This window comes from Mesoplodon densirostris, chromosome 11 (genome assembly GCF_025265405.1).
Source record: "Mesoplodon densirostris isolate mMesDen1 chromosome 11, mMesDen1 primary haplotype, whole genome shotgun sequence".
NCBI classification, from domain to species: domain Eukaryota; kingdom Metazoa; phylum Chordata; class Mammalia; order Artiodactyla; family Ziphiidae; genus Mesoplodon; species Mesoplodon densirostris.
The window spans coordinates 76101389-76119254 of NC_082671.1; the positions used below are offsets into that span (position 1 = coordinate 76101389).

Below are 17866 nucleotides of genomic sequence, written 5' to 3' on the forward strand. Positions count from 1 at the left end.
ATTTTACTTTTTCCCTGTTCCTGAAACATGCCAGGCTTCCTCCCCCCACTGGGGGCCTTTGTACTGCAGCTCTCTCCATCAGGAATGCAATTTCACCCAGATCGTCACAAGATTAGCTCCTTCTCCTACAACATTCGGGCCTCTGGGCAAGGTCCCTCTGCCCAGAGGCCTTCTGTGACCGGCGGGTGCAGAGTAACACAAGCAGCACCCCAGCATGCGACCCTGCTTTCTGTCCCCCTCTCGGCACTCTCCGCAGTTGTCTCGCTCGCTTACTCTCCGAGTGGTTATTTCACATCTCCCCCCACTTGAACATAAGCTCCACAAGAGCAGGGACCTGGCCCAGGGCACATGCGAAGAGCTCAGTCCACGTTCGTTGAATGAAGGCATGAAGCCCGACCCCTGGCCTGGAGAGTACCCTTTACTCATTTGCCAAGTGGACGACGCTAAGTGCTGCTTCCCAGGACAACCACGTAGATCTGCCAGAAACCTAGGAGGAGAGGCCGTCTGCCAAGGTGAAAACACAACCAATGGGCCTCTTTCTTGGTGTGTACAGCGATGGTGTTTGTAAAGAGGCAGCACGGTAGAGGGGTTCTGTGCAAGGGCTTTGGAGCTAGATTACCTGGATTAGATCCAAGCTCAGCCATTTGTTATTCCGGGGCCCTTGGGCAAGTTATTTAACATTCAAATGACTCAGCTTCCTCATCTGTAAAATGGGAAGGATACCAACCCCTACCTGAGAGAATTTTTGTGAAAATTTAAAAAGTAAACATATGTAAATAATTAGCAACAGTGCCTGGCACTTAGTAAGGGTTCAATAAACATTGCCCATTATGACCAGTGATTATCCTGATGACTCATTCATTCCCTTTTATTACCAGGGATGTTTAAGTCGAGCCACATTCTTCTAACTCCCTTCTCTTCTAATATAGCATCGAACAGGCAGGTGTGGTCAGACAGAGGGAGCCTGCACACTGTCCTTCATAAGAGATGCTGCTGTTGATTTCCCATTGGCAGGGCATGAACCATGAGCACCTTCTCAGAGGTGGGGATGAATCTCTACTGATCCACTTACACCCTCTTCCAAGCCTTTCCTGATCCCCTGGACCAGGTAAGAGCTCTTCCTTCTCCAAACCGCTGCACCTGCTACTTCCAGTCTGTGACCAAGTTCCATCCTCCCTCTATTGTGAATATATCCTGATTCTCCCCGCATCTCCATCTCCATCGGCCCCAGGGCCATAATCTCACACCTGGATCGCTTCAGTGGTCTCATTGCCCCTGCTGCCAGGCATGCCTCACCTCAACCACTCCTTCATGAAGACTCCAGACAAAGTCCAAACCCACCAGGTTCTGCCTTCATTCCAGCTCACCTCTCGTCCTCCTCCTCCTCTCCCAATCCCATGAAGTACTGAAGGGTACTACCACTTTTTAAAAATGTGCTAAACTGAAGAGCCAAAAAATGGCCTTTGCCTCTTTCTTCCATTTGAGCATCAGGCTTTTTCATCTATCCAATGGGGATAATGACACTGTTTCAACCCATCTTCCAGGCTCTGCCCCCCCGTTGATGTCTTCCAGGAGCATCACCCTTTTCTAGCACATTCTCTTCATCGACAGACGTATCCTTCAATCCTTTGATGGCTCTTCAGAGGATCCTCAGAAGACCCAGTTTCCAGGCTTTAGTGGTTATCTTATGGTCTCCCAAGCAATATATTTGCGTGGTTAGAATCTTTAATTCCATTTGTGAAAATACTTTTTCTCTAAAAATATTTGATAGCCAAATCCTCTCCTCCTCCTCCAAAAAGAGAGAAAGGTCATTTCAAATAAAGCACGAAGAGGAAAGGAAGCCTGTTAGGAGTTGGGGGTGGGGAATGGGTGGAGGCCCTGCTGCACCACATCACTCTCTGCCCAACTGGAGGTCAAGACTTTTCCCACTCTGAGCAAAGAAAGCTGTTGCAGACAGCACGTCCTCCTTCCAGCCGCAACAAAAACCTGTGGGAAGGGAGTTTGCTTTTTTTTTAAGTGTTTCTTATGGGCTGCAAATTACAAATTATTCTCCTTTCCTTTCACCAAATAATCAGCTGGTCCCTGAATCTGAAAGCCCAGCACAATTTAGTTTGAGTCTCAAAATGCAGGGTCGGTTCAGCCCTGCTAAGGCTGTTCAGCTTTTAATTTCTGGAGCAAGACTCAGCAAACAGTCAAACACTTTTGTGGAGCTGTGAGAGTTGAGCTTCACTGTTTGATAAATGGGCAGACGGCAGGCAGCCCCTCTTTCTTTTTTTGTATGGATTCAATGAAGCCTGCCTAAAGAACACCACATGCTGCTCTAGCTACTGATCTAACATTCCGCAACATCCCAGCCTCCCAAATTCCCTTTAATTACTCAGGAATCCCACCCTCTGCTCTTTCAGCCTGGGCAGACGGGGCTGGGGTCTCCATGGGCCAGGGGTGGGATGCAGAGAAGCTCTGGGGAACCAGTCTCTCCGGGGCTGCTGGCATTCTTTTTTAGGTGGTGGTCAGGTTATTCATCTCTTCCGTCCGTTCTTCTCTCCATTAAACACATGGCTCCAGGTGGAAGGAAACTCAGCACGCAGGCTACCCTGACATAATTTTGTGGTTGTAGTTTTTTAAGAAACATGAGTGAGTTTGGGGCAAACGTTCCTGAAATGGCATCTTCAAACCACAGGCCTCATTTAAGATAAGGAAGGGGAAGAGTGAGAAGAGGAACTGACACTCATTGGGCATCAGTGGGCACCATGCACTAGACAAAGTATTTTACTCTCGGTATTAAATTTATCCTAAAAACCACACTGGAGGAGAATATGATGGTCCTCGTTTCACAACTGAGGAACTGGGGTCTAGGGTGATACAGGCTGCTCGGATTCACAGATGCCAGCGAGTAGAAGCAGCAGGGATCCAGTTCCACTGTCTCCTGTTCATCAATTTCACCGACACCCAAGGGAGCCAGCAAGTGTCCACTGACTGTGCATGAAACCCTCAGCATTCTCTGTGGGTGTCACCTCAAGAGACACCTTCAGAGCCACACAGCAAAGCCACTTGGCCTCATTACTCTACAGAGAGGCCTTGTTTGACTTTGACCCCAAGTCGTATGGTCTTGATCTAGCTTGATCTCCAAACTTAGTCATCAGGGACGCTCTGAAAAAAGGCTTTTGGTTGTTCCCAAAAATTCAATCCACCCTCAGTAGGCAAAGATTTGCCACCAACAAGAACTGATCCAAAAGAAGTTCCAGTGTCATGGAATAAATGGATATTCTCCCACACTCTGAGGGAGACAAACTCATGTATACAAAGAATCAAGTATGCTTAAGACAGTTTTAAAACAAGAGCTCCTGGTCTTATTTCAGAGGTCATTTGGGTATGGGCAAAAGAAAAGGGGCTTTTCAAACAGCAAGAAATTATAAATTCAGTACAATGGCAAGTACTTGTGCCTTCTCTTAAAAAACACACACAACAGTTTTTTGAACAAGAGAGAGAAATGGTTAGGGAAAGAGGTTAAAGGAATTCTAATTGTCACAACTTTAAGTCTCAAAGTGGGGTACTCACTCTCTTTGTTGGCAATAGACTTTGCGCCTTTTTCAGAGAAGAAAAAATAATTAAGCCTGGTAGTATGAATAAGTTTTCCTAAACACTTTCCCTCAACGCTACCATCTTGAAATGGGTGTTTGCCAGAGTAATTTTACTATGCTGGTATAACTCTATCCATTTAACAATGTTGGGAGGAGTAACACCTACTGGGGGCCAGGCACTGGAGGTTGAGGTGGGTTCTACCCCACTGCAGGTTCCACAGGAAATTCCACAAAAGAAATTTTTAAAAATTACAAGATATTTACACCTAGAGCAATGAGACAGAAATGGAATTTCAAATTATGCATACGGATTGATGAAGGATTCCGAGAAAACCCCCATGGCTAGAGAGGTAACAATCTGTTGCCCCTGATAAGTACCGTGGGTAACAATTCCAAGCAGTCCAAAAATCCATATGTGAGCCCAGTATTGTCCTTGGGATGTTGGGATGATGTGTCATGTCTGTGAGTGTGAGAAGAGAGACAGTCATCATACACCCATTTAGCTAGAATGTGGTGAGTTACATAAGATAGAGGTTAAGTCAAAAATGGAATAATTCTGAAGATAATAATACGAGAGGGTGAGGGTGGTGAGGGTAGCATGTGTGCGATGTGGGAAATTTTTAGAACAATTGTTCTCAAAATCGTTCAGAAGGAAGAGCAGCTAGAAAGGTTGAAACATTCATATGTTAGTGATGATATATTAAAAACATGATGCAGGGCCTCCCTGGTGGCGCAGTGGTTGAGAGTCCACCTGCCGATGCAGGGGATACGGGTTCGTGCCCCGGTCTGGGAGGATCCCATATGCCGCGGAGCGGCTGGGCCCGTGAGCCATGGCCACTGAGCCTGCGCATCCGGAGCCTGTGCTCCGCAACGGGAGAGGCCACAACAGTGAGAGGCCCGCATACCGCAAAAAAAATAAAATAAAATAAAATAAATAAATAAATAAAAAACCATGATGCATTAAAGTCATGAAATGTTGCGACAGTAAACTGAAATCATAATTATAGCTAAAGTGCATTGAGTGTTTATACTTACCAGGCACTGTGCTAAGGCAGCCCTTTTAACAGTCATTATCTCAACAGTCCTCAGGTGGTTGGTACCATGTTCCCATTTTACAGAGGAGAAAATTGAGGCTCAAAGCTATTAAGAAATCTCCTGAGTTCACACAGCTGGTAAATGGTGGAGCTGGGATTCAAACCCACACAATTTGATTTCTGAGCTTTTACACTGCACATCACTAAAGACGTGTGAAATAACAAAATATGGAATCTGGTGTGAAATCAGACATTCTGACATCACAGCAGATACTAAGGGTTAAGAAAAACATATGCAAGAATTTAAAGTAGAAGGAAACTGTCCACGTGCTTAATTTTTTTCCTTTGCAAATTGAAAAAAGACCATCTCTGAAGAATCCTAAAGATGCCTCAAGAGTACCTTTATCTCCCTCTGTGTCCCTCCACAGGTGCGCAAGCCACCTGGGGTCAGGGCAGATTGTGAGCGCTCTTGAGGAAGAGGGCAGTCATGTTAAATGAGAGGAACCTATAGCCTTATCTCTGTTCCAGGCATACGTGGCTGACAGAAGCATAGGTCCCCAGAACACTGTTGTCTGTCTGTCTGTCTGTTTGTTTCTTGCATTGCTCAAGCATGGGCGGCGGGGAGGAAGGAGCCACATATTCAAGGAAGCAACACCCACAGCCCAAATGGCTAAGTACCTCAAGCCCTCACGGGGAAGAGGCAGGATATAAATAAATTCAATTCATACAAGTACATCTGCTGCCCCAGATTCCCTGCCTCCTGTCTCCCTACCTCTTACTGGGTGTGTGGGTGTGTGGGGGGGTCCCTGCCCAGCAGGTGGCATCCACTGGTCTCCCCCCTTCCCCTCAGATCCAGCCACTACACGTCGGACCTTGGGAAGCCCACTCAATCTCTTTGACTTTTAACGTCCTTGTCTGGAAAAGGAGAAGGTCTCACCAATAGATCTCTAAGTTCCCTTAATAGATTAAACTTCTTTACAGTGAGGTGTTAGTAACTGGTAAGTCTTAATGAATTATCCTGCTCTTTTGTAGTTGCATTTCCACAGACTTCAACGAGAGGAACTGAGGATTTTGAGATATCAGCAAGCCTTCGGGGGAGGTGTACTTGCGAGATTAAAGGGCCTCCCCACGTACTCAAGTCTCAATATGTCACAGCTGTCTAGTTGCCTATCCATGAATCAGCCTCTTCCTGACAAGCTCAACAAATGTTTGACCATAAATCATGTTACCCCACACAGTCTAAGCTAGTCACTTGGTGCACTTATGCTTCCTCCCATGGGCTCCACATTTGAGAGCACACCCTGAACTCTCTCAGGATCCTGGGTTCCATTTCATAGTCATGACACATAAAAGGACACATGGAGAGAAATGGGTGAAGGTGATCACAGCATGCTGACTATAATTAACCATACTGTATCGTATGATTGAAAGTTGTAAGGAGAATAGATCTCAAAAGTTCTCATCACAAGAAAAAAAAATGTGTAACTCTGTGTAGTGATGGATGTTAAATTTATTGTGCTGATCATTTTGCAGTACATACATACATCAAATCACTACGTTGTACACCTAAAACTAATACGATGTTAGATGTCAATTAGATCTCATTTTTTTAAAAGAAAAAGGATACGTGGATTTCTGAAATGCCCTTATGTGGATAAAATGGCTAGTTGTCTGCCCCTTTCCCTTTCTAACCAAACTCTAATTTTTTATTCCAGGAGGCGATGGACTACATTTTCCTGCCTCCCTGACAGCCAAGGGCAGACAGTGAGACAAAAGGGGAAATCACTGGGCAGGGCTCTGGGAAAGCTTCTGAAGACAGCTGACTCAGCTGGAGTTTTGACCTTTCTCTCCCTACACCCAAGAAGTTTTCTACTTCTTATCTGGAATTTAGGCTTTGTTGTCCAGCAGTCACTTTGGACCATGAGGTGACCTAGAAATTAGAAGCCATCTGCTAAGAATGGCAGAGCGGAGAGAGAGAAGGAGCCCAGGTCCCTGATGCTCTTATAGAGCTGTTATACTAGCATAGGTTACCTTCTTTTAAACTTATTCTATGTGAAGAAAAGTAAAACCACAAATTTATTTAAGCCATTGTTTGGGAATGAGGAGAGGCGTCTTTTACACACAGCCCCAATACAATTCCTAACTGATACACCTTCTGATTTCCACCCAGGATTTACCTCATAGGAAAGGTTCCAGGGGCCCTGGAATCAGCTATCTCATCTTTAAACAGGAACAAAAAACGGCATCTAGTTCACAGGGCTGTGTGAGGATTAAATGAGGTAATATGTGCAGAGGGCTTGGCCCAGTGCCTGGCAAAGAGTGTCAGTGTTATTGTCATTATGATTTCTCGTTGAAAAGTGTTTCCAGTTCATATGGTAAAGGTCCTCGCACCTCTGTAGGCTAACTTCCCCACGTGACAGATGGAGGAACTGAGGTTCAGAGAGGGAAATGGGACCTGTCCAGGGTAACACAGAGAGTAAGAGTGATAGATCCTCAAATTCAAGGCCCAAAACCTGGCGTTATTGGAAACTCCCCGCCTACTGCGCATGGTGGACCCTCAGTAAAAGTCTGTGGAAGAAGACATTCATTTGCCTTTAATCCTCCAGCAGAATGCCTGTTACAAATGCATGGAAAGCAATCCAATTAGCAAGAGAGATTCTCTTAGCTCAGAAATCTGAGGTCCAGTTTTTCTTTCCGAAAAAGCTTAGCTCTTGCTAAGCACAGTAATGCTCCATCTCTGGGCAGGTGGAGTTTTTAGTTTCCAAAAGACCAGTGGAAAAGCAGGAGAAAGAAGCATTTGGTGAAACTGAAACACTCACTTCAGCTTCCATGGATCTCGCAAGTGTGCAGGTTAGGAGAAGGCAATACTGGGCACCTAGCGGTACTCGGGGATTGACCTGGTTCTCAGGCTGCCCTCACTCCCCACCCCGAGAAGGCAGCAGTTTCCTCCTCTGCGTCCCTCCGTTCCTGGGAGTTCATAGCTCAGGGGGCACATCTGCCATCTTGCTTTGCAGTTTCTCACATGCATATGCCCCTCTGCAGACTCCTCCCCTAGAGGACTCCATTTCCCATCTCCTGAGATAAATGCATACCTAATAAATGCATACCTAAGGTTCACTTGGGTGAACCCAAGTGTTGAGGGGGAAGCAGAATGGGAAATACTGGCAGGGGGGTTCCCAGTGCCTGGAACACCCCGTGGGGAAGATCTGAGGGGAAATTTCTCAATTGCAGTGACCAGCGCACTTGACCCCGAGAGACAGAGAGGCCGAGACTTCACTCCCAAATTTGATCATATGGAGGTGTCCAGGTGACTGCTAATGACAACACCAAAGTCAAAAGGACAACTGTTTACACAAAACCTGCCTCTACACATACGGACCGTACCCCCAAAATAATTTGCTCTGTGTAAATGAGACAGTTAACTACATGGACTCTAGAGCCAGACTTCTCAGGGTCACATTCTGAGTCACACACCTACTTACTGGCTGTTTGACCTTGGGCAAATTACCTAACTTCTCTGGGACTCAGTTTACCCATGTATGAAATGGGGATAATAGTTTCTACCTCATAGAGTTGTTTGGGGGATTAGACAAGGTTGACCTATGTCAAGTGCTTAGAATAGTGCCAGGTAATAGAAAGCACTGTGTAATTGTTGGCTATTTTTATTAATTTTATTAAACATCTGTGAGCGCTGCATTCATAATTAGATATAGCTAGACACTTCTAATATCTGTTAAAAAGAATTGTCTTTAATAAGCTTGGGTAATTTATCTGAGTATGATGTCATGTGTAGGCCAATTCTGATACTACCTTGTGTTTGTTTCAATTTACAGTTCCGTTGCTCTCTAAACATTTATTTCACTGCTTTTGCTGGAGAACTAGGGGTATCATTTTGGAAGTGTTTTTTCTCACCCTGACAAGCCTGGAGGCACCAGTAGCAGGAAGGAAAGGTTAGGGAAGAGCAGAAGGTCCGACCACTCTCCCCTCCCCCACTGCAGGTCCACAGGTCACACGTGGTCAGTCCTGAGGTGGGGGGGAGGGGAGGAGTCTTCAAATGGATGAGAGACTGTAGGTTTCAACTAGAGCACTGGACTGGACTTTAGTGTCCACAAGAGCACCTAAATTATTGAAAAGAGGCTTGTTTTTTGTTTTAACATCTTTATTGGACTATAACTGCTTTATAATGGTGTGTTAGTTTCTGCTATATAACAAAGTGAATCAGCTGTACATGTACATATATCCCCATATCTCTTCCCTCTTGTGTCTCCCTCCCTCTCACCCTCCCTATCCCACCCCTCTAGGTGGTCACAAAGCACTGAGTTAATCTCCCTGTGCTATGTGGCTGCTTCCCACTAGTTATCTATGTTACATTTGGTAGTGTATATATGTCCATGCCTCTCTCTCACTTCGTCCCAGCTTACCCTTCCCCCTCCCCATGTCCTCAAGTCCATTCTCTACGTCTGCTGAGGCTTGTTTTTATAATCAATAACCGAAAAGCTATTAAACCTGCCACAAAACCATCAGGGGTCAGGGAAGGGAGTTTGGCCGTAACATGGTTGAGGAACAAAGCAAAGCCATTTTCTGTTTGCACATCACCAAGGTGGGCCTGTTCCATACCCGTCACACTCGTGGGGGCTCCTCTGGGCTTCTCTAAGAATCAAAGCATAACACGAGGCATTCAGAGAGCTGGTCAGAACACTCCAGCATAAGGCCAGAGCCACAGGGTGAATCCTCAGCGGAGAAGCAAGAGCGGTGGGCAGTGGGAGGTCAGCTGGAAAGCACAGCCCTTCAGCCAGTGTGGACAGAGATCCAGAGGGTCTCCCCCCAAACCCACCACCGGACCCCTTTCCCCCAGCGTATGGACGACGATCACAGCACAGGACACTGATAGCTGGGAGGAGCCTTCAGAGAGCACCAGCTGGTCAAAAAGACTCCTGTTGCCTTTCCTCTAGATACCCTCCCCCACTGTCCCCTCTCCCGACCCTGGAGGAGTCCGAAGAGGAGAGAAAGAGTCCCCCCTTCCCTTTCACAGAGCAAATTCGGAGGCATCATGAGGGGAGGTCTGACTTCCATGTGAGACGGAAGTTTTACATTGGACAGAACTGGGCTTTTTCATAGCTGAGAATGAGTTTTAATTATCCAGCCAAGACTGATATGATGGCTGATCACGGTCTGATGCTGTGGGATTGCCCTGCGATGTTGTCAGAGGGCAGAGCAGGAAGGACGGACAGAGGACTCTGAAGGCAGCTCTTTAAAGTAAGTGAAAATACAACCAGTTTCCACTGGCACCTCAACAAGTTCATCCCAACTCAACAAATGGACTAATGGAAAGTGGATACAATGCCAATTTCATATGGTGACCATAAGGCTTAAACAAATTGCCATATGTCAAATAATTCATGGTGCTCTTAGCAAACAGCAATAATATAAATCATTCAATCTTCAAATATCTGAAGATCTATTATGTGCCAGGTACTATTCTGGGGGCTAGGGATGCACAGTGAACAAAAAGGTCCTCATGGAGCTTCCATTCTAGAGAAAGAGATGGACAAAACACAAGCAACTAAAAAATATATATGTTACATAGTTATTAGTTACATGTATTAATAATTATATATTATATGTAATAAAATATATAGATAACACTACAATATATAGATAACTATACATATATATTAGTAACATCATATATATATAGTAGTTCAGACAGTGATAAGTGCTATAAAGAAAAAGTATGGTAAGAAGATAGAGGAGTTAGAACGGAATGCAGCCAATTTTAGAAAATAGTGATTTCTTCCATTGATAGAGAACTTTACAGTTTTAAAAAACATTCTCATAAGCACTGTCTCATTTTATCCCTAGAGTAATTTGGGATACTTCCCATCTAAAGGTAAGGAAATGGGAGCTCTGAAAAGTTAAGTGACTCCAAGTTGGGTGACCTTTCATCACCCCAGCCAACAGCAAAAGCAGGCACAAGAAGTTAGTTCGGCTAGCAGCCTCAGCATGCTCTGCAATTCCGAAATTAATTCCAGGACCCAAAGTCAATACAACATTACTGGAAGCTAGTGCTTCTGGAGCTTGCCCACGGTGTTGGAGAGGGGATTTTTATTTCAGATCTTACTTGCAGCAAAGCAATCGCTGCCATCCACTTTATCAAGAACAGGACCCCAGCCATGGGGACAGCTTTACCACTGATGTCTGTTTCACTTCGGCCCACTTGCAAGCCAGGTGGGAAGACAAACACCAATCTAATTTTTCTCTAAAACCTAAGCTGAAATAGTGAACTTTGCCTGCTCTGAGTTAAAAGTTCAGAGATGAATCATAAGTTTGGACGGATCGGCTCAAAGGAAGACTGTCCATGATTACACTCCAAGGTTTTAGAGAACTAGTCCCTTTTTCTCTCAAGGAGATGGCAGCTGCAGTGTGCTGGGAGCCCTCAGGAAGGGAAAATGTGTCTGGGATTTCAATTCAACAAGCTCAATGCGAAAACCCTCAGCATGTACCTTCTGTCCTCCGTGGCTGGAAGGACAGCCCCAATTTCCAGTGCACTTGAAATCCATGGCAAGGCAGCTGCAGAGAGCTTTTGCATTTGTGCTTTTATTTCCATTAGAGTATTTCCTTGCTTTGGGACTGAAGATAAGACAGAGTTCGGATGCTTTTTTTTTAACACCCTTATTGGAGTATAATTGCTTTACAATGGTGTGTTCGTTTCTGCTTTATAACAAAGTGAATCAGCTATACATATACATATATCCCCATATCTCCTCCCTTTTGCGTCTCCCTTTCACCCTCCTCATCCCACCCCTCTAGGTGGTCACAAAGCACCGAGCTGATCTCCCTATGCTATGTAGCTGCTTCCCACTAGCTATCTATTTTATTTTAATTAAATTAATTAATTTTTTTTTTTTTTTTTTTTTTTTTTTTTTGGCGGTACGCGGGCCTCTCACTGTTGTGGCCTCCCCTGTTGCGGAGCACAGGCTCCGGACGCGCAGGCTCAGAGGCCATGGCTCACGGGCCCAGCCGCTCCGCGGCATATTGGATCTTCCCGGACCGGGGCAAGAACCCGTGTCCCCTGCATCGGCAAGCGGACTCTCAACCACTGCGCCACCAGGGAAGCCCTATTTATTTATTTTTTTAACATCTTTATTGTAGTATAGTTGCTTTACAATGGTGTGTTAGTTTCTGCCATATAATGAAGTGAATCACCTATATATATACATATATCCCCATAGCCCTTCTCTCTCTCATCTCCCTCCCACCCTCCCTAACCCACCCCTCTAGGTGGTCACAAAGCACCGAGCTGATCTCCCTGTGCTATGCAGCTGCTTCCCACTAGCTATCTGTTTTACATTTGGTGGTGTATATATGTCCATGCCACTCTCTCAGTTCGTCCCAGCTTACCCTTGGATGCCTTTTTAAATGACTATTTTGGAAGCATCTGGCACTGTAATTCTTCTTAGAGAGGAAACTTATTATTTGGGAAAATATTCTGAAAAGCCATTTGGATTAAATGTGACTTGTGGGCATAGATGTCAGCAGGAAGCGAGGACAGAGGAAATTTGGTGGAGGTTGTCCCGTGAAGGAAGGAGAGGGAGAGTGCAAGGGGGCAGCAGGAGGTGGTCGAGGAGGACAGGAGAGGCGGCAGAGCAGAGAGGGCAGGACCAGCTGTGGGGAACTGGCAGGGGGAGGGCCAGGGAGCCCTTTGGGAGGGGGACGTCTGTTCCATGGGACCACGTTTGGGATGTAAACCACCACTGCACACTTCAGTCTCCTAGGACGCTTTAGTCTACACAGACGCTTTCTGTGGACTGCCTTGTGCAAAGCAAAGAGGACCCTGAGTTTTATCCCTAGCTCATGATGGTACAGAACAGGGCTGTCCACTAGAACTGTCTGTGGAGATGGAAATGTTTTATTTGCACTGTCCAATATGGTAGCCTCTAGTCACATGTGGCTACTGAGCATCTGAAATATGGCTAGTGTGACTGAGGAACTAAATTTTAATTTTGTTTAAGTTAAACAACTGGGTGTGGCCAGAGGCTACTGTACTGAATAGCACAGGTGTGGAGAGAGCGGGTATATGCAGAAAGAGGAGTCCCAAGTCAAGGTGACCCTGAGGATGCAAACACCCTGGGACTTGCTAAACTCTTGGGGGCAGATTTGAGACTTGAAATAGGAATGGAACTGGGATGCTGGGAGGAGAGGAAGAGTTAAATCGATTTTACCTAGATCACAAGGTCAAGGAAACCCTGAGCTGACAATAGGGTTACAAAAGAATTTGAGAGAAAAAGGAATAGAAGGTCCTTACACAGGCAAATTGGAGTTTCTAGAAATGCTGAATTTTTTTGTTTTTTGGTTTTGTTTTTGTTTCAGAATCTAAGCTAACGAATGGCTATTTGTATCTGTGCACAAGCATCTCATGGAAAATTCATAACAACAGTTGTAATGGCACATGGTAGGTGTTACTAAATATCTGAGCGACCAGATGACTGAGTGTACAGTACCCTACATCAGCCCGCCACCCTCTCAGGTGAATCTTGCAACATCCCAGGAAGAAGGCAGGGGTTAATTCCCATTTCACAGCTGCGAGGACTGAGTCTCAGAGAGGTTAAGTGATAAGTCCAGGAGAGCTAGGATTCTTGGTCTTCTTGCTCACCCAACCTGACTCTCCACTTCGGCCTCTGGGAGGGAGCGTGTAGATGCAACAGAATGTTCCAGGACCCCAGACACAGGACAGGGATACACTCCTGCTGTGCTCTTCCTTCTCCCACTGCTGAGGGGCTCTCAGTGCCCCTTCTCTAGACTGGGAGCCCCTCCACAGCGGGACCCATACCGGGGTCCCTCTGAGTCTCCACTGCCTGACACAGTGCCTGCCACACAGCCAGTCTCAGCCAACACTGCCCCGCTGAAGAAATTAACGAATGAAACAGCAAAGGTGGTTTCGCCACTGATTTTTTTAAAAAATTCTTTTCACTTTGGAGAAGGAACATTAACCCATCACACAAGCATTTTTCCTTTCCTAAGTCACCACAGAGCATCTTCCCATTTACTGAGTGGAGCCAATTCTCAGCCACTCAGTTTCAGACTCTCCGGGGTGGTTGGCTCAGGCTTAACATTGCCCTTTGTTTTTTCTTGCTGATGATTTATCTGTTGAGGATCTGAAAAGGGAATTTCTGAAACGTTGACCCCTTCCTGCCATTTCAGTCCTTGTTATGCTTGCACTCAGAAAACTGGTAAGGAATAGTGGTACAGGACAAGCTTGCCTATTTTTTATTAGCCGATGTGGAAAAATCGTTACACACAGGAAAAAGAAGCTAATAAAAGGAGAAAGAGTTTAGATGTATTGACTCAAATTAAATTGAATATTTTTGGGGTGTAAAAAAATCTAGATCTTTATCAAATAAACACATGATGAGTCTTAAATAGAGTTCCAATAGCCTTCCTTGGCCAGCTGAATATGAATGACCGATGGTAATGATTTTTTGTAGAGAGAGCCCTGAGTGTGGGATGTATTTTAATCGTAAGTGGATAGAGAACAGTCAGGCCTGCAGTGATATTACAAACAGTACCACCCCCAGCTGAGGACTCCCAGACCTCCAAGCTACGATACAAGGCCACTTCCCAGTTTCTCTAAGGCTCTCACATTACTAAGCCAAGCAGTTTGCCTGTCCCAGGCTCACTGACATACACATAACACACTTGCAAGTTCAATATTTGCCGCTCAGAGAAAAGAAGTTACTGTCTACAAATTAAGTACCAAGGAAATTCAAGGTAGACATTCACTTTTACTTTACAACATGTCTGAATTGTTTGAAACATTTAATACTTTGGTATTACTCTGTCTTGGTATTTGGTTTGGTATTACTCTGTTAACAACTGTGAAATTTTTACAGCAAAGTAACCAAAGTATTTACCTTGGTAACCTAAAAAAAAAAATTAAATGATTTAAAACATGATTAGGAACTGTGCATAAATTACTTAGAAGTGGGGAAGAAAAGGAAAAAGCCTGGTGAAGTTGGACTCACCTTTCCAAAGCTGGCAGCATTGACGGGCTGGGTGTCATTCTTCTCGCAGAAGTCCAGGTAATGCATGTAGAGGGCACTGCGAGGGATGCAGACCCCTTCTGCAATCTCATAGTTCTCCTCCAGCCTGGGGAAATAAAAGCCCAATGAACAAACCCAAGAAAGAAGGATCCGTTGTCCTCCTCTAGAGCTGGGCAGACCTGAGAAATAACTCTTTTCTTACAGATGGGGAAACCAAGGCCCACGAAGACAAAACAATCTGCCTAAGGTCAGGAACGGAGTTAGCAGGTTAGCAGGATCAGACCCCTGGTCCCTTTGGGTATGACCTCAGGTCACTTTTCCAGTCCAAATTCCCAGTCCCTTTCCTCTGTGTTGTCATTGGCCTGACCACATTCGGGATGAATCAGACTCCCCCAAACTCCAAAAAAATGATAGAGGATATTGCAGGTGCCCCCCTCAGCCAAGCTACCCACTGTGTAGCCATTCCTGATAGGTGTGAAAATCTTGGGGCTTCTTGGCTAACAAGAGCAGCAGAGTGGGACAGCCTGGGAAAACAAATGCCCCAGCACAGGCTGGACAGCTAGACAGCCACTAACCCACTGACTGAGGGAGGTTATATGACCACAGCAGGGAGTTGAACTGCTTGTTTCCTTTAGGCTCACCTTCCCTGCTGTACTGGGATTATATGATTCTACACCCATTACCTTCTTAATGACTATAGGTTAGGGTTTCAGGGTAGGAACTTTTCCATCTGGGTTCAAATCCCAGCCTTATTACTTGCTGGCTTGGTGACCTCCGGTAAGTTACTTAACCTCAGCCCTCAGTTTCCTTTTGGAGTTACTGACCGTAACCGCCTCGCAAGGTTGTCATGTCAATCAGATGTAATGTGTGACATGCATCAGCATGGGACCTGGCACATGGTGAGAGCTTAGTAGGTGTTAGACCTCATTATCATCCACTTTTCTGCTCCATAAAACATTTTTGGGCACTCAAGATGTCCAGAATTTGTGCTAGATACTGGGAACATAAAAGTAAACTAGATACAGTTTTTTTTTCCCCTCTTTAACCCAAACACCAGAATGTAGGCACCCAATCATCAAGTTTCCCCTCACCATGTCAGCCGTGAAGAAAACAGAAGACAACAAACAACACACTGGTGTTCATTGTGGATGTCAAGGCCAACAAGCACCAAATTAAACGGACTGTGAAGAAGCTCTATGACATTGACATGGCTAAGGTCAACACCCTGATCAGGCCTGATGGAGAGAAGAAGGCATATGTTTGACTGGCTCCTGACTATGATGCTTTGGATGTTGCCAACAAAGTTGGGATCATCTACAATGAGTCCAGCTGGCTAATTCTAAATATAAAAGTTTTCACTGTTAAAAAGAGAAGAATGTAGGCATCCAAAAGAATCAGGCTCCTTTGTCATGGACACTTTGGAAGGTTAAACATCTCTTCCAACAAAACTGCTGGGGCATGTGACAGTTTGGGGACTCCTCTTTGGGCCCCGCTGCTTTCAGAGTGTGGGGCACACACTGTTCAATAAACTCACCAATAGAAAATATTTCTCCTCTGATTGTGAACTGGATTTCAGGAAACAACCTCAAGTCATTTGGAACCAAGTTTGAGGGCTAAAGTGACTGGAATAACCCTTTACTCCCAACTGTTTTTCTAGGGGTTCAAAAATAAGGCATGAGGCTAAAACAATGAAATGAATGTCCTCAAGTGGCTTCTAACTTTCTCTGAGGGCACTTGCCAAAGAAGTGGTCCAGCGCTGTTGTAACTGAAGTGGAATGAGGACACGGCCTCCCGAGGTGCCCACTTGAAAGGGCAGTGCTCACTCGGCTCATTGCAACATGTGGTTGAAAGAAAATCAGTTCAATCATTTCATATCCAAACCCCACGGATGACGGAGAGGACCGAACAACCCGAGGAACGCTCGGATAAATGAAGATGCCTGTGCTGAGCCGTCCCAGGTAGTCTCAGCCACTCCCCTGTCTTCTGGGAAGGGGAACCCTGAGTAACGCCTGACAATTTTTATAAGTGTTCCAGGAAATAGTTTATGCAATCCCTTCTAGGCAACCTAATTCCTTGAGGCTGGGGTGGTGTCTGATTCACTTCTGCATTTTTAAAGTCCAACAGGCTCCGTGGCACACAGCAGGTATTCAGTAAATGTTTGATGGATAGATTGTGTCAGTCATATATTCATTCAACAAATATTTACTGATCTCTTATCACCCAACAGGTGCTGGGGATAACCATGGTGTGCAAGATAGCCCTTGTTCGCACATGGAGAACAGATTAGTGGTGGACAGGTGGATAAAGACACAGGTAATCTTCAATTCAACAACTATTTATTGAGTGCCAGGCAGTGTTCTAGACTTTAAGGAAACAGTGGTGAACAAAACAGAGGCCCTGTCCTGAAAGGGCTTACATTCTATGTGTCTCTAACATCATACATTGGAACTCTAAATGTATTTCCCTGTGGGAAAATGGTTTCACATAGAGATTAGGTTTCTTAGGACTATCCTAAGCCTCGGGGCTGGTGTGAATGGGGATCAGCCTTCTAGTTTAGCCTGGACCCCTAAATGCCATTCACAGTATTGTTTCCCTATAAAAGTGAGTTCAAAGGTCCAAATAACCAGCTTATGCACAAACTCGTGGGGGTCATCTGAAAAATGCGGCTTTCACAAAATGGGGTCTCACAAACATTCTTTGTTTGGCCTGGACAGTGTTGGCCCAACTTTAAAAATTCAGGACATTTCACATAACAATCTGGATTTCTGGCTTCTTTTGAAAAGGCTGAGATCTGGCAACACTGGGCCCATATTCCCGCGTGACAATTGGCCAGAGTTACATGTGCCCTCGGGTTGGCCAGAGTCCTCACTCCTCCCTATTTTTCTTACACCCAATCTATCTTCTGTTCCTTGTCTGCCTCCCGTAGGCTCTTGTGTTGACATAAGACACAATCTATGCCCTAGTTCACTTTGCAGTTTATTGTGGGGAGAATAATGCACAGAAATAAGAATATTTAAATACTACAAACTCCCAACCACAGGTGTAGAGGAATGTGGGAAGACAGAGAGATAACTGTGTAGATGGGAACAGATGATTAAGGTTGCATGATGAACTGGAATTAGAACTTTGTACAACAACAACAACAGCTAGCATCTGTTGAGCTCTTACTAGGTGCCAGGCACGGGGTATACATTATCTCACAATAACCATT

General features: G+C 45.2%; 1 protein-coding gene across 1 annotated transcript in view; it reads right to left on the reverse strand.

Moving 5' to 3' along the window:
* RFX4 (regulatory factor X4) overlaps window positions 1–17866 on the reverse strand; it is a 170249-nt gene that overhangs the window by 85299 nt on the left and 67084 nt on the right. The window contains exon 4 of the mRNA XM_060112612.1: window positions 14638–14761. Within this exon, the coding sequence (XP_059968595.1) occupies window positions 14638–14761 (124 nt within the window). The remainder of the gene's footprint in view (window positions 1–14637; window positions 14762–17866) is intronic.